Source organism: Hyperolius riggenbachi, chromosome 5 (genome assembly GCF_040937935.1).
Source record: "Hyperolius riggenbachi isolate aHypRig1 chromosome 5, aHypRig1.pri, whole genome shotgun sequence".
Lineage (NCBI taxonomy): Eukaryota > Metazoa > Chordata > Amphibia > Anura > Hyperoliidae > Hyperolius > Hyperolius riggenbachi.
In genome coordinates this window covers 404,517,095-404,545,078 of record NC_090650.1, presented here as the reverse complement: position 1 = coordinate 404,545,078, position 27,984 = coordinate 404,517,095, and the positions used below count along the sequence as shown (strand labels likewise).

General features: G+C 43.8%; 1 protein-coding gene across 1 annotated transcript in view; it reads left to right on the top strand.

Annotated features, from left to right (window-relative positions):
- CSMD3 (CUB and Sushi multiple domains 3) overlaps positions 1-27,984 on the top strand; it is a 1,539,978-nt gene that overhangs the window by 1,244,956 nt on the left and 267,038 nt on the right. Inside the window, exons 37-43 of the mRNA XM_068237930.1 lie at positions 420-544; positions 2,678-2,774; positions 5,435-5,539; positions 15,122-15,240; positions 15,404-15,473; positions 17,269-17,385; positions 19,991-20,200. Of these exons, the coding sequence (XP_068094031.1) occupies positions 420-544; positions 2,678-2,774; positions 5,435-5,539; positions 15,122-15,240; positions 15,404-15,473; positions 17,269-17,385; positions 19,991-20,200 (843 nt within the window). The remainder of the gene's footprint in view (positions 1-419; positions 545-2,677; positions 2,775-5,434; positions 5,540-15,121; positions 15,241-15,403; positions 15,474-17,268; positions 17,386-19,990; positions 20,201-27,984) is intronic.

The window sequence follows — 27,984 nt, the reverse complement described above, 5'->3', positions numbered from 1 at the left end:
GGGGGATGCCTGGCACTGTCATATGGCTTTGTGATGGCCCTCTGAGTCTGGCAGGGACATCTAATGGAAAGAATCTCTGGAGATACGAGCAACAGTATGCAATTCATCTCTTACCTTCAACTAAAATATCAGGTCTGGGCCAAGCTGGCCTTTAATTTTCTACAGTTTTGATAAATAGGTCCCTCTGTGCTTAGCTGAAATTCTCTGTAGTTAAATAACTCACCCTGCCTGTGTACAGATCACATCACAGTGCAGTAATAATACCCAGCTGAATTGTATTCTTAAAATTTAAAGCCTGGATGGTCAGCCGTTGTCAAGTCCTATTATATTCTTTGCGGATTACAGGAGCCAGCCGTGACTGTCAACCACCACGATATAAAACATCCTCTTCTCTGTTTCTGTGTTTTTTTCTATTTTAGTGCCCTGTGGAGGAATTTTAACAAAGCGCAAGGGGACCATCCTGTCTCCCGGCTACCCTGAGCCATATGACAACAATTTGAACTGTATATGGAAAATCACCGTGCCAGAGGGGGCCGGAATTCAAGTAAGATCACACAGTATGAATTAATGTTTGTCACATTCACTCCCATGTGATGGCAGCAAAGACATTTATTACACTCAGGCGATATTTGCTCTACCTGGAAAGGTGCGGTTTTCTATTAGCAGGTATGGGGAGACTGGAGTCTATCAACACTCATGGTAATGTAATTACTAATGGAGGGGTATCACATTTGAAAGGGATTCTGTTTGAGATGAAACTGTATTTATTCCTGTCTCAGTATTCTTGATCATTAAGATATACCAGTTTACCTCTACCCAGAGGCATAATTGGCCAGGCCCCCCAGCAAGGATAGGATTGCCAGTTAGGGTTGGGCACTAGTTTAAGATGGTTACTCTTAAAGTGGAATTATACTCCCAAAACTAAAATTTCAGTACCTACTTTCAAGTACATAAAAGAACATTTGAATGCATTCCCATACATTCCCTGTGTGTCAAAATGTTTAAGTTCCCTACAGAGATCAGTGCAGGCTTGTTTATCTCTTGCTAATTGCCAAATTTAATAATTGCCAGGCAGGAGATACCCTCTGCCTATGTCTTGATTCTGTTCAGTCCTCCCTTTGCCCACTTCCTCAGAAAAGGAGGGAGGCAGAGTGAAGACACAGGCAGAGAGAGATTCTTGCCATGATTACTTTGGCCAATTAGCCAAAGATAAGCAAGTCTAAACTACGCTCTGCTGTGAAAATAAATGTTTTTTTATCCACAGGGAATGCTTCGGAAGGCTTTCAAATGTTATTTTATGTGCCGAAGGCTAGTTACTGAATTTTAGTTTTTAGAGTATAATACGACTTTAAAGGACTTCCGAGGCGACAGATTACATTTAGCTTTAATACCTGGGGCTCCTTGCAACCCCTAGAAGTCATTTGTGTCCCTCGTTGCAGCTCCAGTCTTCTCTGGGGTCCCCCTGGCAGCCTCTAAGGATCGCCAACCCCCGATGCATCAATGTCTTCTGCGCATGTTCGGGTGCAGAAGATTTTGTGTATGGCTCTTATGTATAGGGATTTTTTTTCAGGTTTTTTTCATTCCTTCTTTATTCCTAGAGAGATCATTTTAAAACCCATTTTTAAAGTAAACTTGAGACAAACAGGGAAAAATTAAACATATACATAGCAGTGGCTTCCCCCAGCCCCCTCAGTCTATCGGTCCCTCGCCATCTTCCCAGGCCGTCTGGATCATACGCTATGTGGCCCTGTAATTCTGCCATTTGGTCATACGCATGCATGGTCTGGCCTCATGTGCGCCCCATCGCACTCACGCCCCCCAAGCATTCTGCACCTGCACAGGTTCCGAATGCTCCCAGCCACGGAAGCACAACGGGAAAGCATGTGCAGCTGAACTCCGCCTGCTGGCGTGGACTGTAGCCGACTGGTAGAAGATGGCAAGGGACCGATCAGCCTGAAAGGGGCTGGAGGAACCCCCAGCTATGTGTGTGTGTATATATATATATATATATATATATATATATATATATATATATATATATAATTTTTTTTACCCATTTCAGATAAACTATAAGATGAACTGTTTTGATACACAGCAGAACCTAATAAAATTATTAATTATCCAAGTTTCAGTGCTTAAAACGCTTCTTGCATCTAGATATCTCTGCTAATTGGTATGCAACCTTGCCCTTCTGGTGATGTCTAGCCTAGGCTATGTTGTCATGCAGTTTTCTCCCCCAGAGTACTCTGGGCGATCACATGATGTTCCTGCTCACATCATAGAGGAGAAAAAAAAAAACATTACACAGTAATTCACATTGCCCGCAGTAAAGATGCCGGCATCTCTGATACATTTAGGAATTTAAATTGAGGTGAGGTAAGACTTTACAATAGACACACTGGCTAAATAATTCATAAATAATTATTGTAAAACTAAGCAGTTTTATTCATAAGGTTATACATTCAATAAAGTTCCTCTTGAAGAGATACAGAAACAAAAATCACTATCTATTTGTTTTAAGGCAGTATATGAGCCCAGACATCCTATAAATATTAATGTGTGTTACTGCGTAGAGCGGAATATTTCTATCGCGTGTTTGTGTGCGTCTTATGCTATATTTTTGCTGTGCTTTAGTAAAGACCTCTCTGAATCTGGAGCTCTGCTTCTATTCCCACAGGTGCAGGTTGTCAGTTTTGCTACAGAACATAACTGGGATTCTTTGGATTTTTATGATGGTGGTGACAACAATGCGCCCAGGCTTGGCAGTTATTCAGGTGAGCCTCCTATTTCCTGACCTATTTTAATAACACAGATAATAAAAATAGTTCAGTACAAAAAAAAAAATAGCATAAACAAATCTGTCTTTCTTCTTCGACTATTTTTCTGTATTTTATTTGGATGTCTTCTTATCTGCTTTTTATTTCTTTGCGGAAAGGTGGGGGGTTTAAGAAAAACTCCAGGCCACTATAAAACTAGCATTAATGCTAAATTAATTTTAACCACTTTGCATCTAGATCTTATGGACCATAGCAGTTTTGGGGCTCGATTCACAAAGCGGTGCTAACCCAGTTAGAGACTTTAGGCGTGATAACCATTGCACCACGCTGGTGAAAGCCAGTTTAGGCATGATAAGTTTAGGCGTGATAAGTTTAGGCATGATAAGTTTAGGCATGATAAGGTTAGTTAAGTTTAGATCACGCGCAAAGTCCCGCACGCAAAGCAGCGCCATTAAACTCTATGCGAAGTGCACCAGACTTTGCTAGCGCAAAACTTTTGATCAGCCGTGCACTGCGGTGCTAACCCAGTTGGTGCTTAACCTCCTCAGCGGTATGGACGAATATATACGTCCATCACCGCCGGAGGTCGCCGCTCAGGCCCTGCTGGGCCGATTTTAATGAAATAAAAAGCAGCACACGCAGCCGGCACTTTGCCAGCCGCGTGTGCTGCCTGATCGCCGCCGCTCTGCGGCGATCCGCCGCGAGCAGCGGCGAAAGAGGGTCCCCCCGAGCCCTGCACAGCCGGAACAAAAGTTCCGGCCAGCGCTAAGGGCTGGATCGGAGGCGGCTGACGTCAGGACGTCGGCTGACGTCCATGACGTCACTCCGCTCGTCGCTATGGCGACGATGTAAGCAAAACAAGGAAGGCTGCTCATTGCGGCCTTCCTTGTTTATTCTGGTCGCCGGAGGCGATCAGAATGACGCTCCCGGAGCGCCCTCTAGTGGGCTTTCATGCAGCCAACTTTCAGTTGGCTGCATGAAACAGTTTTTTTTAATTTAAAAAAACCCTCCCGCAGCCGCCCTGGCGATCTTAATAGAACGCCAGGGAGGTTAAACTTATCACGCCTAAACTTATCACACCTAAACTTATCATGCCTAAACTTATCACACCTAAACTTATCATGCCTAAACTGAGTTTAGGTGTGATAAAGGGCTTTTCAGCAGCGTGCTAACTGTTAGCACCGCCTTGTGAATCAGGCCCCTGATGTCTTATTTATGTAATCAGCAATAACTTTATCCCCACCTATGACACCTAAATGATGTACATATCTTTTTTTTATTCAACACAAACAACAATACGGTATTTCTCCTGTCTCAACAATCCCAGTTTAAAAATAAAAAGTGCTACCGTCGATAAAAAAATACACATTTTATTTTGCTATTTCTCCCATTTACCACAAAACGTAAATTACGTTCCTGTTGTCACAATTTATGGTGATATTTGATTCTGAAATAAAGGTGGGGTTTTGCCACACTGTGTACTTTTCACTGCAAACTGAGAAAATAATAACAGTATTTTTAATGGTAAATATTAGGGAGAAAATGTTAATGAGGAAGGTGAATTAATAATTGTACTATGTAGATGGCAAGGTTTAAAAAATGGGTGTGGTTATACATTATCTTTTATTATAATAGTTTTCCCTGCAATTGTGTCTGTCCCAGAAAAGGTAGCAGACAAGCCCCTTTATATTAGGTAGGTTTCCTCTAGTCTAAGTAGCCAGATGTGTCCCCAGTATATAGGTAGCAAGATGTACCCCTGTGCCCTCAGTGTTAGTTTCTACCCCAGTATAGAGAGCCAGATGTGCGCCTCCCTACCTGTCGCTATATTTGCCCCAGTATTAGGTCCCATGCATATAGGTAGCCAGACGTGCTCCAAGTATAAATCCCTCTCCAAATTAAGTAGCTAGATGTGCCCCCAGTATTAGCTATATGTGTGCCCAGTATTAGGGCCCCTCCCCACAATATAGACAGATGTGCCCTCATTATTAGCACCCCCTTATATAAGATAACCAGATGTGCCCCCATGTGCTTTATGTGCCCCAAGCATTTCCCCCTCCATTATAGGTAGCCAGATGTGCCCCTGGTATTAGGCCCCCCAGTATTGATGTCCAGGTTTGCCACCCAATATTAGATCTCCTCAGTGTATCCAGATAGCCAGAGTGGATAAGCTGTCTAACTCCTCTATGTTAGACAGCCCTGTAATAGGCAGCCTAAACCCCCCCCCCCCCCCCCACACACACACACATATACACGCACACCAAAACATCTCTCACCTCCCTGGCTGGAACCAGCGGCTATTGTGCAGCAGGAGCCTCCCTGTACAACACCGTAGACAGCCCCATACTGCAGATAGATCAGGTCCATTGATGATGTCACCAACCTGGGACCCAGTGTATTTGGCAGTGCGGGGCTGGCTGTGTTGTACACAGAGGCTCCTGCTGCATGATCACATCTCGATCCGACAAAGTTATTCTTAAAAAAAAGAGAAAAATTAAAGAAAAATCTTGTAAGACCAGGACAGTTTTGAGCTATGTCCCTGATAAATAGGAGATGACTCAACCCTATAGATGGCCCACGGACTGTCATCCCGAATACCTGTATGATTCTTTTTCTGGGTTTTGTGCAAATGTAAGATTTTGTTTTTTCCTGTTTTCCAGGGACCACCATTCCGCACCTTCTCAACAGCACGTCCAACAATTTGTACTTAAATTTCCAATCAGACATCAGTGTCTCTGCAGCTGGGTTCCATTTGGAATACACAGGTAATTATTGGATTCTTTGTGAAGCCTGCAATGTAGAACATGACTCCGTGTTACCTTCTAGAGCACGGGTGTCAAACTCAATCACGTAAGGGGCCAAAATCTACAACATAGTCTAAATTGAGGGCCAAATTGTTTACTAAGATTTAACATTTATTGAACAATCTTAAACCAAGTGATGTAACTATAGTGACTGTGGCGCGTACGAGAGATATCGGCGTTGGAGACTTGGGTGCAGGATACAGCCGGTATATGGCTGATCCTGCTGCTGCACAAGTCCCAGCCGTGTTAAATACTATTCCCCCTCCAGGCCACCATGGATGGTGGGGAATGAAATAATTTGGCTTCCAGCAAATGCTGGAAGCCAAATTAATGTGTTTTAAAAGTAACTTCAGCTCCGTCTTCTGACAGCACCAAAGTTACTCCCTGTGCGCTACTATAGCTGTAATTCCTATTACGGCCTATGGTGGTGCTGGCTGCGCCCAAGTCTCCAGCGCTGGATTCACCGTGTTCGACTGTGGCCCTTCCCTTCTGCAGAGTAGTGCAGTGGAGCAGTTTAATATTTACATGCTCCGGTGCTGCTTTTTGCATCCCCTCTAATCTTCTTGAGAGCCACATACTCTATGCTGCATACCTTTACCTCCTGAGACATGTCATCTGATCGGAAGAAAGAAGTATGGAAGCACAGAGCATGTGGCTGCCAGGAAGAACAGAAGAGACAACGTATCACTAGAGCAGGCAAACTCCGCTGCGCTTCTCTGCTGTATGGAGATATGGGGCCATATGCAATTAACCTTTTCTCCTGAGTTTTCTCCTAGGAGATAATTTTTTCATCCTCTTTTCAAAATCATTTTTTACCACATTGTAATTGAAAAAGTACCACAAAGTAGGTGAAAAAGTACTATCAAAATTATTTTGAGCATGTGTTGCTTCCTGGTGATTTAAAAGGCATTTTAATAACAAGGCATGCAGATATCACCTAGGAGAAAACTCAGGAGAAAAGTTAATTGCATTTGGGCCATGGTGTCAAGGGTGGAGGGTATATAGATGTGTGAATTTGATTTCCCAGTTACCAGGCATTGAGTGTGTGTGTGTGTGTGTGTGGGGGGGGGGGTCTTGGATTCTAGTAGGGGGACCCATGCTAATTTTGCTGGGGGGGGGGGGGGGGGGCATGGATTATCACTGCATCCGTTTTAAAACTGGCAATGGCCTCAATTCACTAAGATCATGCTGGAGATAATAAAGCAAGAGAAAACTTACCACCACACATCGATCTTGCCTTAGTAAGGCGAAGAGATACATTTTCACAGTGAGAGAGTTATCTTATCACTTAAGTCCTTAAAGGGACTCCGAGCTCAGCAAAAAAAGTAAAGTTGTACTCACCAGGGTCTTTCTCCAGCCCAGTGCTGGTCGGGAGGTCCCACGCCGGCGTCCTGGCTCCTCTCCTTCACCCCGCTCCGGTATGGCTGACAGGCCGCAGCCCGGGCGACTTTCGGTGGAGTGTCGGGCTGCAGCTTCCGCGTATGACGCGGATTACGTCACACGCCGGCCGCCTCGCGTCATCACGGCGGCCGGCGTGAAAGTACTGCGCATGCGCGCTTTAATCGCGCATGCGCAGTACTTTCACGCCGGCCGCCGTGATGACGCGAGGCGGCCGGCGTGTGACGTAATCCGCGTCATACGCGGAAGCTGCAGCCCGACACTCCACCGAGTGTCGCCCGGGCTGCGGCCTGTCAGCCATACCGGAGCGGGGTGAAGGAGAGGAGCCAGGACGCCGGCGTGGGACCTCCCGACCAGCACGGGGCTGGAGAAAGACCCTGGTGAGTACAACTTTACTTTTTTCGCTGAGCTCGGAGTCCCTTTAAGTTGCCTCCTCTGTAGGTATTTTCACACGCAGTTAATTGACAGCCTGTCTTTAACTTCAGAATTCTGGAGTTATTTTAAAGACAGAAGAGTTAACTTTAGGTTTGCCTGAGGTAAAATGTTTCCTGAATACTACATGCCTTATCACGATGGTGATAACTCTAGACACATTATTAAAGACTGGAGATAACCTTAGTGAATTGAGGCCAAAGTTTCAGTCAGAAACACTATCAGTGGTGTGCTCCTTTCTTTTGCTGCTTACAATGATGGACATTGGAAGCTCTCGAGGGCCACATAAAATGGCAAGGAGGGCCTCAATTGGCCCATGAGCCTTGTGTTTGATCGTAGAGTGTTTCAGCATTCGTCTTCATTGCGTTTTGGAGGATATCAATATTTCTGCACCATAGTCAGCTGTACATTTTGGATGGTAAAAATAAGCTCAGTGGTAGGACAAGAGCAAAAAAAAAGTTCTGGTATTTTAGGCATTTAAATTACTTTTATTCGTAAGTGGATTAATCTTCCGATAGGCTATTCATTTCTACATAGCACCTTTAGCAATGTTAACCTTGACTTTGGTGTTTTCATTCTGCTGTCAAGTATAACCACTTCTCTACCACACTTTTTTTCCCCTTCAAAAGCTCTTCCCATTCATTTGGTAATAACTTTATCACTAATTATCACACTGAAATGATCTAGATATTATTTTTTGTGGGACAAACGAGGCTTTCTTTGGGCAGTATCTTATGCTAAGAATTAGACTATTTTATATGCATTTGACAGAGAAAAAGAAGAAAAAAATGAAAAAAAACACACCATTTCTCAAATTTCAGCCATTGTAGTTTAAAAATTAAATGTGCTATTGTATATAAAACAGACACATTATATTTGCACATTTGCCCCGGTTATTACAATATTTAAAGAGACTCTGTAACAAAATTTTCAGCCTTAGTTCTTCTATCCTATAAGTTCCTTTGCCTGTTCTAATGTGCTCTGGCTTACTGCAGCCGTTCCTAATTGCACAGTGGCAGTGTTATCTCTGTTATATTATCTAATCTGTTTTCTTCTGTTGGCTCTGTCGGGTTAAGGCTGTAATGTGTGGAATGTGCAGGGCTGCTTGTGATTGGATAGAAGTGATACACACCCTCTGCAGGCCCCCTGCAGGCTCTGTATGACTCACACACTCTTCTTATGTGAGCCTATCACAACCAGGTTAGTTTGTTTGTAAACACTGCCTAAAACTGTTAATTACAAGCCAGGATTGCAGCAGAGAGTGGCAGAAACAGCACAGAGGGGCCCAGGAGAACATAATGAATAGAATGGTATGCTTTTTGCTGTAAAAATTTTAGAGTAAAGATTCTCTTTAAATTGAGTCCCTAGTACAATGTATGGTGAAAATATTTTATTTTGGGTTAGGGGTGAAGGAGTTAAAAAATAATGAAAATGCATTTAATTTTTCTATGGTAAGTGTATAATGGTGTATTTGGAAGTAGTTTTACTTTTTGTCCACAAGACGGTGCTATACTAACTCCGTTTTCTAAAAATAGACATCTGGACATCTGTCTTTCTTAGGAAGTCTCATTGATCTTTTGAACAATTCATTTTTGGATAGTCTCAAAATCCTTGGACATTTCATTCTTTGTAGAGAAGTCAGGTCCTTCACTGAATGGGGGTCAGTTCAGTGACACCTCTTGATATACAGGAAGGGGTGAGGAAAGTGTGCCTTCTATTAGCTAATGGACTATAGAACTGCAATGCTGATCATTGTTGATCATTGTTGATCTCAATACTTGTCTATTCCAAAGGCTGTGTAGACAACACACATGGCCGGATTTATACTTTTTATACTCCAGTCCACATATGTCGGAGGTCCCATGTTCAGCAGTGCCCCTCCCATTCTATGTATAATATCTACATAGAATGCAGCTCTCTTTCATGTACACCTCCCTTGGGCATCAGCTTCAGTGTTGTTCCGCATTTGCAACCTTCTTTTTCATATGTAGTGACCCCTATTCCATGCCCTGGTGCCTTCTTGGGCTGCAGCCACCTAAGGCCCGGGCCTTGGTAGCCTTTCTGGAAATCTGGCCTTGACAACAGAAGTAGAACTCTTCAGCTCTCTTGATGTTTTGCAGCCACCATTGACTCCAGAAAGGAAAATATCATAGCCTACCAAGCCCAATGTTAGCATGCATAGCGCAGAAAATTATACTTTCCTCTTCCAATCCTCTAAATCATATATTTTAAGGATTATAAGGTCTGTTGAAGCAGATGGCCATTGAATTGCGAGCAGAAGTTTACGGCAGACTAATTCTTTCTACTTTCAGGCAAGGGAAAAAAATGGTATTGTTTTATTTTTCGTCCACATTGGTAGTGAGCCAAGGATGAAATAGAACAAATGCAGCTTGGGTCAGTTCCGTCCTTCACCCCACTGGCTCACAGCTTCCTGTCTGGCTCACATTAATAGGATAAATGTGTGATATTTTTTAAATCCGTGGCGCTCTCCTCCTGTTTGGAAAATGTAGTCTTTCGTTTTTTTTGGAGAGTGGCGAAATCATCTCTCTGTACTTTGTTGCGTTTTCTCTGTTCCCATTAAGCTGCCATATCGCTTCGCTGTGTTGTCACAGCAGCAGAAGTCACAAATGGCAAGCTGGTGAAAGGGATGTTATTTCCAAAATTTTGTTCCAGCTGCATATCTCTGCCTGAGCGTTCCGAGGCTGATTTGGAAAAAGTTGAAGAGATAAACAAAAAAATAAATCAAGCTCAGATTAAAAAAATGTTACATAATTTTACCGCTTTTTGATGCAGTCTCGCCTTTTATTTCAGATCTTGGCTGCGTTTGTATAAATAGACTGTATACATAACCATATCTACAAAGACAGAGTTGTAGCGGTGGTGCAGTGGAAAGCACTCTCGTCTTGCAGCACTGGATCCCCCAATTTTGAATCCCAGTCAGTGCATTATATCTGCACAGAGTTTGTATGTTCTCCTCATGTCAACGCAGGTTTCCCCGGGTACTGCGGTTTCCTCCCACATCCCAAAAACATACAGATAAGATAATTGCCTTCTCCCTAACAATTGGCCATAGACTACAATGAAATACTACAATGGATATGACTACAGTAGGGATTCGATTGTGAGCTCCTTTGAGGGATAGTTAGTGACAAGACTATATACAGTATTCTGTAAAGTGCTGCAGAAGATGTTGGCACTATATAAGAGGCTCCCTTCCTGAGTGTATGTGAAGAGGAAAAAACAGTGGTCTTCGCTTTAAAAAACAATCTGGTACATGTGCTTAGAAAGCAGATCAGCATTTCTATTTAATATGGGATACGTGAAAAGATAGATCTTAAGGTGTGATGTTGTTCCCCACTTGCTTAAAGGAAATCAGAGATGAGTAAGGATAAAATGTTTGATACATACCTGGGGCTTCCTCCAGCCCCATCCGCACTGATCACTCCCACGCCGCTGTCCCCAGTCTTCTCCATCTTCTGTACCGGGTCCCGTAACTTCGGCCAGTCACGGCCAGTTTTACACATGCACAGTGCTCTCCCTCCATCTCTCCGGCAGAGAATAGTTCTGTGCCTGCGCAGTACTATTCTCCATTGGAGAGACGGAGGGTACACACTGCGCTTGCGTCGGCTGGCTGCGACTGTCTGAAGTTACGGGACCCTGCACCAAAAACAGAGAAGACTGAGGGCGATGGCGTGGGAGTAATCCATGCGGATGGGGCTGGAGTAAGCCCCTGGTATGTATGAAACTTTTAAGTGTACTCATCTGTGGAACACTTGAAGGCGGAACTAAAGACATTAAAAAAAATTCACTTACCTGGGGCTTCTGCCAGCCCCCTGCACCCACCTGTACCTGCAAAGTTACCAAACAATCCTCTGTTCCCTTGCTGCAGCTCACTTTCGCTTCTGGAAGTCGCATCCCTGGCTGTGTACATCCTCGATGGGAGCATATTACGCAGACACTGTAGAGATTTTCTCATACTATGTCAGCGCAGAATGCTCTTGTCCACGGTAGCGCATACGGAATGCGCACGGCCAGAGCCACGCAGGCACAGTGGGCATCAAAATAGAAGTCGGTGTGAAGATAAGTGAGCCACGGCAGGGGAACCGAGGATCGTTTGGAAACAGCGTGGGCACAGATCAGCTACAGGGGGCTGCCAGAAGCCCCAGGTAAGTGAAACTTTTCTTTTTTCTAAAGTCCTCTTCAGTCCTGCTTTAAGTCTATTGACTTAACTATTGACATAATAATGTCATCTTGGCACTTTTAGCTCTGCCCTGTTTATATCTGTGTGCTGCTGAGCGCTTAAAGGATACCCGAAGTGACATGTGTCATGATGAGATAGACATGTGTATGTACAGTGCCTAGCACAAAAATAACTATGCTGTGTTCCTTTTTTTCTTTCTCTGCCTGAAATAGTTAAATATCAGGTATGTAAGTGGCTGACTCAGTCCTGACTCAGACAGGAAGTGACTACAGTGTGACTCTCACTGATAAGAAATTCCCCTTTTTATCTCTTTCTTGCTCTCAGAAGCCATTTCCTGCTAGGAAAGTGTTTTATAGTTGGAATTTCTTATCAGTGAGGGTCATACTGTAGTCAATTCCTGTCTAAGTCAGGACTGATTCAGCCACTTATATTCCTGATATTTAACTCTTTTAAACAGATAAAAAGGAACACAGCATAGTTATTTGTGTGGTAGGCACTGTACATACACATGTCTATCTCACCATGTCACATGTCACTTCGGGTATCCTTTAAGTGAATATGAAAAAAAAAAAACACCTGCAAAGGGTTCCTGAGCCTTTAACCTCCTTGCCGGTTATCCCGAGCTGAGCTCGGGGTAACTCGCGCAGGAGGATTGCTCTGGCCCTGCTGGGCCGATTATCACTATTTTTTTTCCCTACACGCAGCTAGCACTTTGCTAGTTGCGTGTAGTATGCAACCACCACCGCTACCCACCGATTCGCCGCTACCCGCCGCGCTGAGCCACCCCCTTGCCCCAGACCCCAGTGCAGCCTGGCCAATCAGTGCCAGGCAGCGCTGAGGGGTGGATCGGGATTCCCTCTGACATCGGTGACTTCATCCCGCCCCGTCGCCATGGCGACGGGGGAAGCCTTGCAGGAAATCCCGTTTTGAATGGGATTACCTGCTTGCAAACATCGGCGGCGGCGAACAAAGTAGGTGGTGGGATGCCGCTCGTCAGCGGCTATCATGTAGCTAGCGCTAGGCTAGCTACATGAATTAAAAAAAATTTTTTAAAAAGTGCTGCGCTGCCCCCTTGCCGAGATAATTGGGACGGCAAGGGGGTTAAAGAGACTCTGTAATTAAAACAAAAAAAAATGTTCCCTGGGGGGTACTTACCTCGGGAGGGAGAAGCCCCAGGGTCCCCATCCCTGTAGCTGCAGGCAATCCAGCACTGGCTCCACCGAAGCGTCCCACAATCATGGCTCGAAAAGCCTGACAAGGCTTGATATATTTACCTTCCTTGACTCCAGTGGAGGCGTTGTTGTGGCTCTCAGCGCGGAGATAGGCGGAAATAGCCGATCTCTGTTGGGTCCGCTGTATTATGCAGGCGCAGGAGACTTGCATCTGCGCAGTAGAGCGGCCCGACAGAGATCTGCTATTTCCGCCTATCTCCGAGCGTAGAGCCGATACTGCACCTGTGCTGGAGCCGGGAAGGTAAATATTTACATCCACGCTATTCGGAGGAGCACAGCAAGACCTACGTGGGACATAGGAGAATGGGGGAAGCCTCGATAGGATCCGGATCCGGAGGCTTCCCCCACCCGAGGTGAGTCCCCCTCAGTGGAACTTTTTTTAGTTACAGGTTTTCTTTAAAGTAAACCTGAGAAAAAGAAAAATGTATACATACATGGGGCTTCCTCCAGCCCTATTCAGGCTCGTCCGTCCCTTGCCATCCTCCCGGGCTGCCTGGATCCTCTGCTAGGCAGCCCGGTAATTCAGCCAGTCGTGGGGAACTGTACATGTGCAGCTCGGTCACATGCACAGCCTTTATCACACTCCTGTTGCCGGGAGCATTCTGCGCACAGCGTGTGATGTGGGCCAAGAAGCCCTTCCTTCTACCTCCAGGGAACATCACAATGCCGTAACTTTTCCCCATGACTTTTCCCTGACAAACTTTATTAATGAGAAAGGGAGAAAGGCAGAAAAAAAAAATGTTCAGATGTCCTAATGACTTTAATGCAGCTGATAGTTTTGGCTTGAATTCACCTCGAAAAATCTTGATTATTTAATTACAGTAATTAGTTTGCAGATTTTCAAGCGCCGTCAAAAAGAAGTTAATTAGGAAACATGAATAGATAATGTTCACTGAACTCAAAACACCTGCTGTTTAGCACACGAAATGTTGATCTATTAATGCTTTCCCTGCTTTCAAATTCACTATTAACAATAATAATGACAGGTGCCCGTAATGGGGAATATCAAATGTATAGTTTTGAACAATAGAATAAATGTATATCTTAGGCAGAGGCATCAATAGGAGAGATTTCTACTTCCCCTATGTTTCCACGTTGTTGTTTTTTTTCCTCCTGTAGCCGCCCACCTAATAGAAAACAACCTATAATTTCCCTTCTCATGGTACACTGCATACGGTATATTGCAGCTACGTTGTACTGTAATTACAAGATTTCTCACCAGTTGGGCAGATCTATTACTGTTCATGCCACTGGTACAATTTGGAGCAATGCCAATGGTGGCCTTACTAAAAGGTCACATTCGTTTTGAAACTTTTTTCGGCAAGACCGAACATTGTGCAATAGTCCGAATTTTTATTTTGTTTTATTCCACCACTTTGCTTGTTTTCTACCATGAAACATTAAAGGGAACCTGAGGTGAGAGGGATATGGAGGCTGTCATATTTATTTCCTTTTAAGCAATACCAGTTACCAGGTAGTCCTCCTAATCTTGTGTCTCTAATACTTTTATCCATAGCCATAGACCTTGACCCAAGCATGCAGCAGATCAAGTACCTCTGACTCAGCTGACTCAGGTTTTACTGGATTGGCCATACGTTATGACTCAGACACTACTTATGCCAGAAGATCAACAGGGATGCCAGGCAACTGGCATTGTTTACAAGGAAATGTGTATGGCAGCCTCCATAGCCCTCTCACCTCGATATCCCTTTAAGCACAGAAACACCTGCTCATAATACTGGTGAAACCCCAAAAAATTAGAATATTGTGCAAAAGCACATTTTTTTCAGTGACTCAACTTAAACAGTAAAACTAATATATGAAATAGACTCATTACACACAAAGCTAGATATTTTAAGCCTTTCTTTTGTTATAATTTTGATGATTATGGTCTACAGCTTATGAGAACCCCAAAATCTCAGAAAATTAGAACATCGTGAAAATGTTCAATGTTCTAGGCTCGGAGTGTCAGACTCCAGTCAGCTAATTAATCCAAAACACCTGCAAAGGGTTCCTATTTCATACATTAGTTTCACCTTTTAAGTTGAATTACTGAAATAAATGGACTTTTGCAGGATATTCTAATTTTTTCGAGTTTCACTAGTATTTCTTCCTGTTAGAACAGTTTTAGAAGGAAATTGCAATTCCTAAAATGCCAGAGGCAGTTCTGCATGATTTCTAGTGACCTCCTAATATTTGTTTCTCTCAGACAATATTGATAAATCTGCCCCAGTGACTTTAGTAGTAAAAACATCCTTACTTTTTCTATTTCTGTTCCAGGCATTGGCCTTGATTCTTGTCCAGAGCCACAGATGCCCAGCAATGGGATAAAAGTTGGAGACAGATACATGGTCGGGGACGTGGTGTCATTTCATTGTGATCAAGGCTATTCTCTTCAGGTATTGAACCCTTTTCATGGTCTGGCAGCTCCTCTTCTGCAGATAATGGGGACGGAAGAGGGCTGATTGTCTCTGGAATGTTATGACTGTGCAACAATAACTGCAGTTCCTAACCTGTGAGATATAATCATGCCCTAATTATATATTGTATTTCTTTTCTAAGGGACATTCTCATATCACATGTATGCCGGGTCCTGTGCGACGATGGAATTATCCTATTCCTATATGCATTGGTAAGGAAGAATAGAACATCTAATGCCTACTGCTTTTCCTAAATCAGGTCTGAACTCAGATAGCAGAAAAGTCTATTCAGATACTGTAAAAAGTTGTAGCACTAATATGGTTTAAAGAGAACCTGAACTGAAAATTAAAAGTCAAAATAAACATACACAAGTCATACTTACCTCCGGTGTAGTCTACTCCTCAATCTCTTTCTCCTCTCCTGTGTCCTGTTTGTCCTCTGTGATCAATGGAATTCTCTGTCCTCCATTTTGAAAATGGCCATTACCCATAACAGCTTCCTGGTCAGCACACTGTAACATCGCCCACTTGAGCCATAGGGAAACATGGACATTACCTGACACATCAGTTGTCCTCTCAGCTATAACTGACAGCAACTGATATATTTCAGTTATGACAAAATCTTGTCAGAACTGGAAGGGATCATTGTCAGAAGAAAATGGTGAGCTTCTGAGAGGAACTGATGGCAAGGTAAGTATGCAATATTCATTTGAAGTTTCCTCACGTGTTTATTTTAAATAATTTTACTCAGTTCAGGTTCCCTTTAAAGAATTTTATTTTGAAATATCACAGTTTGAACGTGATTTTCTTTCTAAAAAGTGTGAATGTTGCATATACACTGCAGTGTTAGGCCCAGACCAGCTCCTGACATTTCATGTTGCCCCCAGGGGTGTGTCCATTTATGACCAGAGGGTGCATTCACACATCCCATTTTGAATGGCCAATGAATGGCCAGTTTTATCATCTCCATATAGCATGAAGGCCAGAAACTTTTGAAAACTGTGAACAGATTGTGTAGGTAAGCTCCCATGCTACATGGAAGTGGTAATTGACTATTGTCGGGTAGGAATCCATTACTATCCAATCAAATTCCAATCCGTTAGGGATCAGTCAGCTTATTGGTTCCCAAAACGTAACTGTAAACAGAATTTATCAGTGGAAAAACCAAATCTCACTGCAAACTAACTTTGAGAATAATATCACAGCTCATCCCTATTAGCTCATGCAGAAATTATCATGCTACCAAAGGTCCACCCAAAACTCCTTCCCCAATACTAAGTAGCAGTGCCACATAACAAGTTCCACAACAATAAAGGGGTGGGAGAAAGTTTGTTCAAAACTTGAGGTAAGATGACAACTGCTCAGTAACACACCCTAGTTTATAAAAGCTAATCTCTGTTCCCATTCGCTCCCTGAATGACCATCCCTGATGCACCCCACAGGTCATAGGTCATGCAAGTAAAAGTTCCCAAGTCATCTGCTCTAACCCTAGCCAGTAACCTACCGTAAACCTAGCTTCATCTAGTAACGGGGGGGGGGGCGTGACACCACTTATATCCCCTTGGTTTCAGGCTTTCACATTTCTTTGGGTAGGTTTTTTTCCCTAATGGTAAGTGTCCCCTGATAGCAGAGCCGGATCATCCACAAGGCAAACCTAGGCAGTTGCCTAGGGCCTGGAGAGCATTTAGGTGCCTGGTTGATGTTAACTCCCACCAAATCTTACTAAAAAAGTCCAGGTGACCGTCATCAGTGGGCAAAAACTGCTATCTTGCCTATGGCCCCATTTCATCCTAATCCATTTCTGCCTGACAGAAGGGGTTACCTTTTCCTTTATAAAGAGGGGTTGTCACGTTAATGTTTACAGTTGTGTAGCAATGTCACCAACAGAAGGGGTGTTCTGAGTTTGAAGGAGTTTCTTCATGAGTGGACAGCATGAACTCTGATTGCTCCTATGCTGTTGCTTCTCAGTTTGAAGATTGCTGACTGTATGTAATTCTTTTCTTCCAGCACAATGTGGAGGAGCGATGTCTGAGTTTAGTGGGGTGATCCTTAGCCCTGGATTTCCTGGGAACTACCCTAGCAGCTTAGACTGCACATGGACTGTCAAACTTCCCATTGGCTTTGGTAGGTCACTGCACTAGTGGGTTCATTAAAAAAAAAAAGTCCTATGTGCCTTGGCTGGAGAAAGCAAAGTTTAACCATCTTCTTTGACATATAGGGTCACTTAAGTCTCTGAAAAAAAAGTGAGTTTTACTCACCTGGGGCTTCCAGCAGCCCCCTGCAGCTGTATTGTGCCCACGCAGACTCCATCAGATGCTCCTGGCCCCGCTGGCAGCCACTTCCGGTTTTGGCGACAGGAGCTGACAGGCCAGGAACGCGAGTGATTCTTCGCGTTCCCGGCCACAATAGCACCCTCTATGCTGCTATATGCTATATACTCTATGCTATAGCAGCATAGAGGGCGCTATTGTGGCTGGGAGCACGAAGAATCACTTGCGTTCCCTGCCTGTTTGTTCCTGTCGCCGAAACCGGAAGTGGCTGCCAGCGGGGCCAGGAGCATCTGATGGAGTCTGCGTGGGCACAATACAGCTGCAGGGGGCTGCTGGAAGCCCCAGGTGAGTAAAACTCATTTTTTTCCAGAGACTTAAGTGCCCTTTTAAATCAGTGATCCTCAAACTAAGGCCTGTGGGCCGAATGCGGCCCCCTGAGGCTTTTTTACCGGTCCCCCACTCACAAAATGTATTACTTATAGATGTGGACTGCTGCATCTTTAAATATTGGCAGCCCACATATAGAATAGCAGTGCTGACACCACCCTTTCACCTGGAAGCCAGAAAGAAGTCATTCACTGGCTCCCAATCATTCACTGTTGTCCAATTGGGTGGCAGGTTGTCACCTGGGTATGCTTCTTTGCCTGTTCTGCAAAGCCTTCTTCGGATTGTATTGCAGGCCATTTGGTGACATTATGGCTCACATATGACTTAGGGTCACAATATCTGCACTTGCTGTGTTGTAGACATAATAACTTCACTTGCTGAGTTGGGGGGGCCATGGGGCATACTATCTGCACATGTTAAAATGGTCTGGGTAAATGGGAGACTTTAGGGCTGCACATGTTAATAGAAGCTGTCTACAATACCTAGGTACAATGTAATGTTTTTCTACATCATTTTACGTATACTCCGGCCCCCTAGCAGTCTGAAGTATGGTGACCTGGCCCTTGACCGAAAAAGTTTGGGGACCCTTGCTTTAAATCAATACTGTTTGCAAACCATTGGATACATGCACATTTTACTTCACAAATGCAAGGGGCACATTTTAAACTCTGTTTATGTAGCATTGTTAGTTAACTACTAACAATGCCCAAATGCTTAGTCCTGTTTCTATTTGCCTTTCTGGTAGAGAATTGATCGGTGTACCTCCTGTGAGAGTCACTCTGCAGTGTACTATAATCTGATCCTAAAACAAGTTTTTTTTGTTTGTTTGTGGGTTTTTTTTTGGGGGGGGGGAGAGGTTATATTTATAAAATAATGTATTTGTTATACTCAGTTAGTAAACTTTCAAGTCATCACATTTATAAAACTGAGAAAAAGGCTAAGCTGAGTTTGTTCTAATGAAACAAATGAGTCATGTGTTTAAAGCATCTGTATCTGGGGAACTAATCCTAAATTCTTAAAGGGGCACTACAGCGAAAAATCGTAAAATTTAAAATATGTGCAAACACATACAAATAAGAAGTACACTTTTTTCCACAGTAAAATGAGCCATAAATTACTTTTCTCCTATGTTGCTGTCACTTACAGTAGGTTGTAGAAATCTGACAGAAGTGACAGGTTTTGTACTAGTCCATCTCTTCATAGGGGATTCTCAGTAAGGCTTTTATTCTTTATAAAGATATTCCCTAAAAAGGATTTAAACAATGATGCTGGCCAGCCTCTCTGCTCCCTACACAGTTTGTTTGGCAGTTGGACAGAGCAACTGCCATTCCATTCAAGTGCTTTTGAAAATAAATATATCCCTGAGAATTCCTTATAAGGAGATGGACTAGTCCCAAACCTGTCACTTCTGTCAGATGTCTACAACCTACTGTAAGTGACAGCAACATAGGAGAAAAGTAATTTATGGCTCATATTACTCTGGAAAAAGTGTACTTCTTATTTGTATATGTTTGCACATATTTTACATTTTATTAAAATTATTAGTGTTTATTAGAAGAGGTAGAATCATTTTTTCGCAAATAATGAGCCGCATTGTTAATATGCATTTTTAAAGTACTATTGAGATGCCCTGGGTGCTAAAATGGTGCTTAATTCACTTAAATATCACACTTACATTACTGCTTTTAACTCAGCTCCCAGAGAAATGATGACATATTGCTCTTTTTACCAGCTATCGTGAGTGTTTGAGCAGCCATACAGACATTTTATGACCTCTGATTAGTTTTCACAAGAGTTGCCTCTGCAATCTGACTGTACTGCCCCGACTGCAGAGATAAAGCACTGCTTTGTTAGCCTGACTATGAAAAAAAGGTGAACACTGAAAAGTTTTAATAGGGATTGGCACTACTGCATGGATACACCTATCTCATCAAGCCAAGTGTCACTTCAGGTACCCTTTAATATAAAAGTGCAGCGATGGACAGCTTGTGTTGCATATTGTGGTTATTGTTGTAATGCTATTATGAGGAGTCCAGGTCAGGTAATGCCGTGTTTCCAATGTATCTCCCCAGGTGTGCACCTGCTCTTTGTTAATTTCTCCACGGAAACCATTCACGATTACCTGGAGGTGCGGAGCGGATCTGCAGACGCTGGCTCGGTAATTGGCAGGCTGAGCGGGCCTCAGATCCCGGCTTCCCTGTTCAGCACGACCCATGAGACCAGCCTGTATTTCCATAGTGATTATTCACAGAACAAGCAAGGGTTTCACATCATTTATCAAGGTGAGCAAGACGCTTTGCTATTCTAATGCAATCAATAAAAAGTTTTCTGAGATGTGAACGTTGAAGCTTTTAAGCACAGTGGGAGGTCCATATGGAAATGCCTGCAGAGCTTCACCGTGGCTGTGGGGTGGGGGACGAGGGACTGGAGGAGAACATTCTGAGATATGAAATGATAATTCAGGCTTGTATTTGTGAATCTCAGATGTTTCTTCACTGAATATTATACTGTAAATAGAGTGGAGTTCGGCATCCAGCATCTAGGGAATAGGGATACAGTGAACTGGTAGTCCAAAAGACCCCTCACCAGCTGTCAACTGTCCACATCACAGAGAAGATTGGGCTATTGTCATACAGATCGAGGATCCTATTTATAATGTCTAGATATGATCTATATTGATCTTCACCACAAAGCAAAGTGGGTAATGATGGTTAATGAGATGCTATTTAGGGTTTGAATGCAAAATGAAAGTAAACCTGAACCCCCGGGGGGGGGGGGGGATTGGGGGGAGGGAGTTGACTTATTGACCTCTTTTAGGTCCCTTGGTGTCTCCAGATCCTCTCAGTTTTTTCAATTTCACCCCAGATAAAGTCCATAACTGCCTGGATCACGCGGCACATGCACTGTGCCGGCAGCGTACCTCCTCCTCGATCACACTCAAGTAGCTGGGAACATTTTGCGCATGCACAGTTCATGTGTCTCAGCAGAATGCTTTCGGTGATGTAAACGGGATCAAAGAGGTATGTGGCCGGGACAGTGCATGTACCTTAGTGCATGATCCAGTTGGTTCACAGACTTTTGGATCTTCAGTCATAGGCAATAAAAAACTGAGCAGCAGAGGTCTTGTAATTAGTACACTGCACTGCAGCTCAGCCAGCCCTGTTGTGGCAAATAGTTATTTTGGTGGAAAAGTGTATTTTTATTTACTTATTTACAAAAACAACCCCCCTCCCTCCCCCTAATTAGGTTTCACGGAGTTGGGTATTAATACATAAAGAGGTAAAAAAAATGTCTTTCAAAAAGTTAGTAGCTGCACACTTTGCAACAAGGTCGCCAACTCAACCCTGTATGGGGGCTTTGCTATTCACTGCTAAAGTCGGCATGAAATTACACAAAAATTATGCAAAATTGTATGCAAAATTACGAATGACTATGTGAAAACAATTGCATTTACAAATCATAATTACGTATAGGCATAATTGCAAAAATATATGTGAAATTTTGCTTAATCGTACTTAGCTGATTCCGATCATCACTACTATCTTTCCGTGGGTATGGACCTTTAGTTTGAACACTATACAACCTCAAAAGTTCCAGCTGTTCTCATGCAGCGAGCCAGTGAGTTTTTGTGCTTGGCTGACTTTTTTTCTTGGAAACTCAGTCACTCTTCCTTCTGGCCCTCGCCATGCCTCTTCCTCTTCAGGTCATGTTACCAAATTTGAGAAGAAAGGCATGTGTCTGTAGAAAGCTCATCTAACACACAAGGTAACACTCGGGCAAAGTGTTCACAAAGCCATCAGAAGATATATTTAGGCTGCTGCCCGGAGTTCGGGGCATACTGGAATCATCATCTCCAGCTATCATCCTCTGAGCAGAGCGAGAGTGTCAGGTCATCTCGATCTGTGGAAGACATTAGATGTACCATTTCCCAGCGTCCTAAGTGACAAGCATGCAACTGCATCTGTGAAAACGGCACTGAGCTGTGAAAAGCGCCGTGACATAAATACGTTGTGAGGCATGAAAGCTACCCTTGAACATTTACACGTATATTACAGCCGGACGGTGAAGATGCTCCGTTATGACATGAAGATGTGCATTGTTCCCGACATCCTGACACTTTCCCCAACACACACCGAGAGACAAGAATCCCATTTAGGCTCACAATCATGCAGCGTGAATAAAATACAGGAAAGGTCTCCTCAAAGCTGTGACTAGCTGCATGTCCAGACTGGTAAACAAGATTGCTTCACTGACAATAATAACAGAAAGAACGAAAAGGAAGATGCTGACGTGCTTCCTCAGAAGGCATTTTATGATGACAGTTGTGTCGTATGCTGCTTCTGTTTTGTAAGCATGAATCTTTGCTTCATTGACAACAGCAATTTGTCAAATATACACTAGTGATACAATAGAATTCCCTTATTCAATAAGCAGCTAGCTTTTAAGAGGACCAGTCCTCAAAGCCGGATTTCTAGAAAGGCCAAAAAGGCCCAGACCTTGGGTAGCTGCAGCCCAAGGGGGCACCTAAACATGAAAGAGGGGTTGCTACATATGAAAGAGGAAGCTGAAAATGGTGAGAAACAAAAAGGGAAACTGATGCTCGAGGGAGATGTTTATTAAAGAAAGGGGCTGCTGTACATGGATGATATACATGGAAGAGGAGGCTGCATATGGAATGAGAGGGGCGCTGCTGCACATGAAATGGAAGCCATAGCATACTTGACCTAGGGGACAAAAAGTAAAAATGCGGCCATGCCAGTTCTGCCATACAAGCTCATAGCTTGTTACTGTTGCTTTTCCGAGGGACAAGTGCCTCTTTGGGAACCAAAGTCCTCTGTCCCTCTTTATTACTCATTTATAGCTCTTTTAGGACCGATGCGTTTCACAGGTTCAACCCCGCTTCATCAGGCACTATAGGGAGGAGTATCAAACAATCTACACAAGGATTCAAATTAAGCGCCTCTGAGGCACTTAATTTGAATCCTTGTGCAGATTGTTTGATACTCCTCCCTATATTGCCTGATGAAGCGGGGTTGAACATGCGAAACGCGTTGCATTTCTTTTTGGAGTTCCTAATAAATGTGTTTGACTGTCTGAATCGCAGTCGTTGTCGTGTCTAATTGAGGGAGGTAAGACCACCACTTCCTCCTTCAATTTTGCCATTTAAGTTGGTTTTTAAGCTCTTTTAATCTAATCTTATACTTTTGGCGCCTCTGTTCATTGTATACAATTTTGAGTCCACCCTTGGTGGAGGGTTGCTACCCTTTCTTCCTGTCTACAGAGAGCAACGTCTTAATCCTGAGTGGGGTCAGGACAATCTCCCCACCTGCCTTTACAGTGGTTGCCTGCTGGTGACCCTGACTTGTGAGTATCTAGCAACACAAACTTATTGCCACCTTGTCCAGTATGAATTACACTATTGGGGCTCTTGGTGTTCCCTGTTTTTATCTCTTTTAGGACCGATGTACAGCTGTATGCAAAAAAATATGCATTTTTCTACTGAAAAAAAAGGTTTTACTTTATTTTCAGCCTTTAAATTGATATATTTTGTATTCTGACATGGTAATATGAAAGAAAACTAATACTGATTGTACCAGTGTGGTTTGCTTTATAAAACCAAATCGTTTGCTTCCAAATTCTTTGAAATAAGGCCAGGGCCGGTTCTCTCATGAAGCAAGGTGAAACATTTGCATCAGGCGCAGAGATTACAGGGGCGGCATGTTTGTACTGTGTTTACACTAACAGCATCCAGTCAGAGTAGGAGGAGAAGCTAGAGAAGAGCGAGGTGAAGTGGTCATCATTGGGGAAAAGCAGCTTGTTGTGCTGTGTGAGGAGTCTGACAGTGGGAGAGGAGAGGGGAAGCATTAGAGGGGTGGAGGCAATTGTCAAATGTTGTGTGGTTATTCCGAATTGGGAGGGGGGGCGCATCCTCACACATTTGCCTCAGGCATCAAAAAGTCTATAACTGGCCCTGCTTAAAGTGGATCTGAGATAAACTTTTACTCATTGCATAATTGTGTTCCTTTCATATAGTTTATAGGGCATTCCTCAAGCCAAATACTTTTTTGTTTTGTTTTAATACTCTAATTCCCTATAAACTAAGCAAGCCTCACCGATAGCTTCTCCAGAGTGCACTCTTGGTACTCTCAGAGTATAAACATGGGCTTATGGGAGCTCAGTCTGGGCAGGAGGAGGAGGAGGAGGTTACCAGCCAGAGATTTCAGAGGCAGAAGGGAGGAGAAGAGGGGAGTGAAGTTTTCACAGACTGAGGGCTGGAGACACAGATCAGCTTGCCTGTGTGTAATGTGACAAACAGAACATGGCCACTCTCATTGTATCACAGGAATAAATAATCATAAACTGTTGAAGCTGTTTGCAGCTAGATATGCTGTGTAAACTATCTAAACTTTAGATAAGATACATAGACAAAGTACTTGTTATAGTTAGTTTTTCATCTCGGATCCGCTTTAAGGCTGTGGCTGGGGTGTAAAAAGAGGTGTGGCCAGGATATAATTAGAGGACTGGCAGGGACATGATAAGTGGTTTGGAAAGGTGTGATAAGAGACGTGCCAAGGGCATGATAAGAGGTGTGGCATGGACATAATTAGAGGTTTGGCAGGGGCATGATAAGAGCTTTGGAGGGGTGTGATAAGAGGTGTGGCAGGGGCATGATATCAGAGGTGTGGCAAAAATGTTGCAGGGGCATGATTAAGTGTAGAGGGGCATAGTAACATGTGTGACAGGGGTGTGATTAGAGCAGTGGCAGGGGTGTAATAAAAGTTATAGCAGGAGCATGATAAGAGGTATTGAGGGGATGGTACGAGGTGTGGCAGAGGAAATGATTTGTGGTGTGGCACGAATGTGTATTATAGGTTAAGAGTTATGCAAGCTTCTGCAGTTCCCTCTGTCACATACATCTGTGAGTAAGAGTGCAGCCAGAGAAGGAGGGAACTGCAGAAGATAAACTAACAGTGATAGAGGAAGTCTCGCAAGAGGTAGGCACCTCTCTGGACTTCAGGAAAGAAAAACAGAGGGAAACCCAGAATGCACCGCGAAGGAGGGACTTTCTCCTCGTCAGCTTTGGAACATAAGCAGCTGGAGGATCGGCCAGGTCTATATAATACTTACAGGATGTCTCCGATCACACAACACCTGGAAATTACAATAACAGTTTTAGCACAGCACATTCTGCCATGTAAATATGAGAGCTGTGCGACACAGACAGGAGGTGGTCTCAGACAGAGTCATCTACAATGTCCAGCAGGAGACGCTCTGGGACTCGAGGACGGCGGCTGAGCAAACCCTCAGGAGGAACAAGCTGCACGATTTGCGAAAAGTCATTTATTTGGCAGAATGAGATCATTAATTCTTGACAAAACAATTTAATTCTCTAATTGGAAGGGATTGCCAACTTTCAGCCTTTTCCGAGAGAGTCTTCACAGGAGCAACGGGCCGATATGTCAAGAAACCTGGAGAGAAAGTTTAATTGTACCAAGAAAATAAAGTTAATTTAAAAAATAATGCTCCACGGTAGATGGGAAATAAGCTAGGGGAGATTATGTGAATTAAGATGCTCCTGTCGTATAAAGAGGTGATGGGTCCAAGTTCAGCCTCCATTTGTAAAAAAAAAACAGTAAATTTAATCCGCAATACATAAAGTTTTGTACATTGCATGTGTGTACTTTTTGCAAGAAACATATTGACAATACCGGACTGGCTGTATCCTGTAGTTCAGAGCGCCCTGAGCGAAACCTGATTTTGGTTCCCCACCCCCTCATCCTACACACTCATCCTACACACACATCACACACATGCACACACACATGCACACACACACGCACACACACACACACACACACACGCACGCACGCACGCACACACACACACATACACACACACACACTCCCCCCCCATATGCAATTCACCTATTCTCCTGAGTTACCTCCTAGAACAGTGGTTCCCAACCTTTTAGAAGTTGTGACACATCACATCAAATGCTCAGATCTCCATGACACATCACATATTTATAATAGAAAATGTACTAATAACCACAAAATAGGTGGAAGTGTGCATTATCCTGAATACACTTAAAATCAAGGCTAGAAGCTTTCAGGAATATTAACAAAACCAATCAGTGGAACAGTTAGGCGCCCCCATTTTGAAAGATAGTCGAGCACCGACAATTTTCACCACACGTTATCGCTGCAGTGCGTGCACCCCCCCCCCCAAAAAAATGCCCCCAGACTCAGTATAGGTAGGTTGAGAGGTATAGGTGCCCCCTTTATATGTTCTCATGTGTAGGCGTCCTCAATATAGGTAGCCAAGCATAAGTGCCCCCAGTATAGGAAGTCAGGTGTAGGTCTCCTCTCTTAGGTAGCCAGGCGTCAGTACCTCCAGTAAAAGTAGCCAGGTGTTGGTTCCCTCAGTATAGATAGCTCGGAGTAGGTACCCTCCTTTGGTTGGATAAACAACTGTAGGTGCCCCCTTGGAAGCCGGCGTCCTGAGCGAGCTCTCGGGTTGCTCAGGTCAAAGGCCGGCTATGTGTGTACATATAAGGCACCAGGAAATTTGGGCACAGGGTAAAGCCAAAAAAGTCTCACTCTGCATGCACCTGCAAAAGTCCCGGCGGTGTTAACTATCATTCCCCCTCTAGGCCGCCGCGGACCGTGGGATAAGATGTAATTCAGCTGCCAGCTATTGTACTAGCAGTCTTGTATAGGAATTCTATGAAATGCAGTTTGCTAAGAATGATTCTATCCCCTACTGCTTGTATCACTCTAGGCAGCCGTCTAGTATGCCTATGCCTAGAAATGTCCCTGCAGGTAGGAATCACAAAAAGGGCCAAAGATTAATTAAAAATGCTTGGGAATACTGGTGCTAGTTTGCTTACACAATATTTGAAGCAGGCAATATATTGGGAGTGCTGTAATTTGGGCGCTGTCAAAAGACGGAGCACAAATTACTAAAAAAAAAAAAGAAAGAAAAGAAAGTTATTCGGCCACCAGCAATAGCTGGAAGCCGAATCGCCTAATCCCCCACTATCCATAGCGGCCTGGAGGGGGGGGGGGGGGTAGTATTTAACTCCAGGACTTTTGCAGGAGCAGGGTGAGACATTTTTCGGTTTTAACCTGCACCCAAATTTCCTGGTGGCTTAATCATATATAAGTGAATCTTGGCCCAGTATTTTGTTTATTTATTTATTATTTTTTTACCTTTGAACAGTTTGTGTACCTTTTGCTTGCGTGTTGTTCCTGGGTGTGGGAATATGAGCAAGGCAGGAGAGTATGGTTGAAGAAGATAGATTAATATAGGTATTTTTGAGGATACTGAGGAAGAGCAAAGTGTGAAGGCATTGAAGCAGACAGTGGCTGGTTGATGAATATAAGGTGGGAATGGGGAGCTGAACAAGGGAGAGATAAAGTCTCAGGAAGTGTCTGGCTGCTGAAAATGAGATGCAGACCTTGCAAATAGTTTCTGGGCTGGTGTTAGAAATATCGAACTTGCAATAAAATGTGATATGTTCATTTGTAAAGGCGGACTGTCTGTTGAATGTGAAACTTTCTTTTTGTAATTTGTGATTTTTCTGCATGTTCCTCCACACTGAAGATAAATCTTTGGCTGTAAATATTTGTCCTAGCCTACAAACATATCTTTTTGCCTCTTTTATCCCTCTCTGTAGCTTCTGTCTAGCATTTTTTAACCTCCCTGGCGGTAAGCCCGAGCTGAGTTTGGGCTATGCCGCAAAGGAGGATTTCTCAAGCCCTGCTGGGCCGATTTGCACACTTTTTTTTTTTGCAACACGCAGCTAGCACTTTGCTAGCTGCGTGTGCACTCTGATCGCCGCCACTCCGCGCCGATTAGCCGCCGCGACTCGCCGCGCTGGGCCCCCCCCCAGACCCCGTGCGCTGCCTGGCCAATCAGCGGCAGGCAGCGCTGAGGGGTAGATCGGGACTCCCAATGACGTCACGACGTCGGTGACGTCATGCCGCCCGTCGCTATGGCGACGGGGCAAGCCCTCTGATTTCCTGATCGGAGATCGCCGGAGGCGATCGAAGAGGGCGGGGGG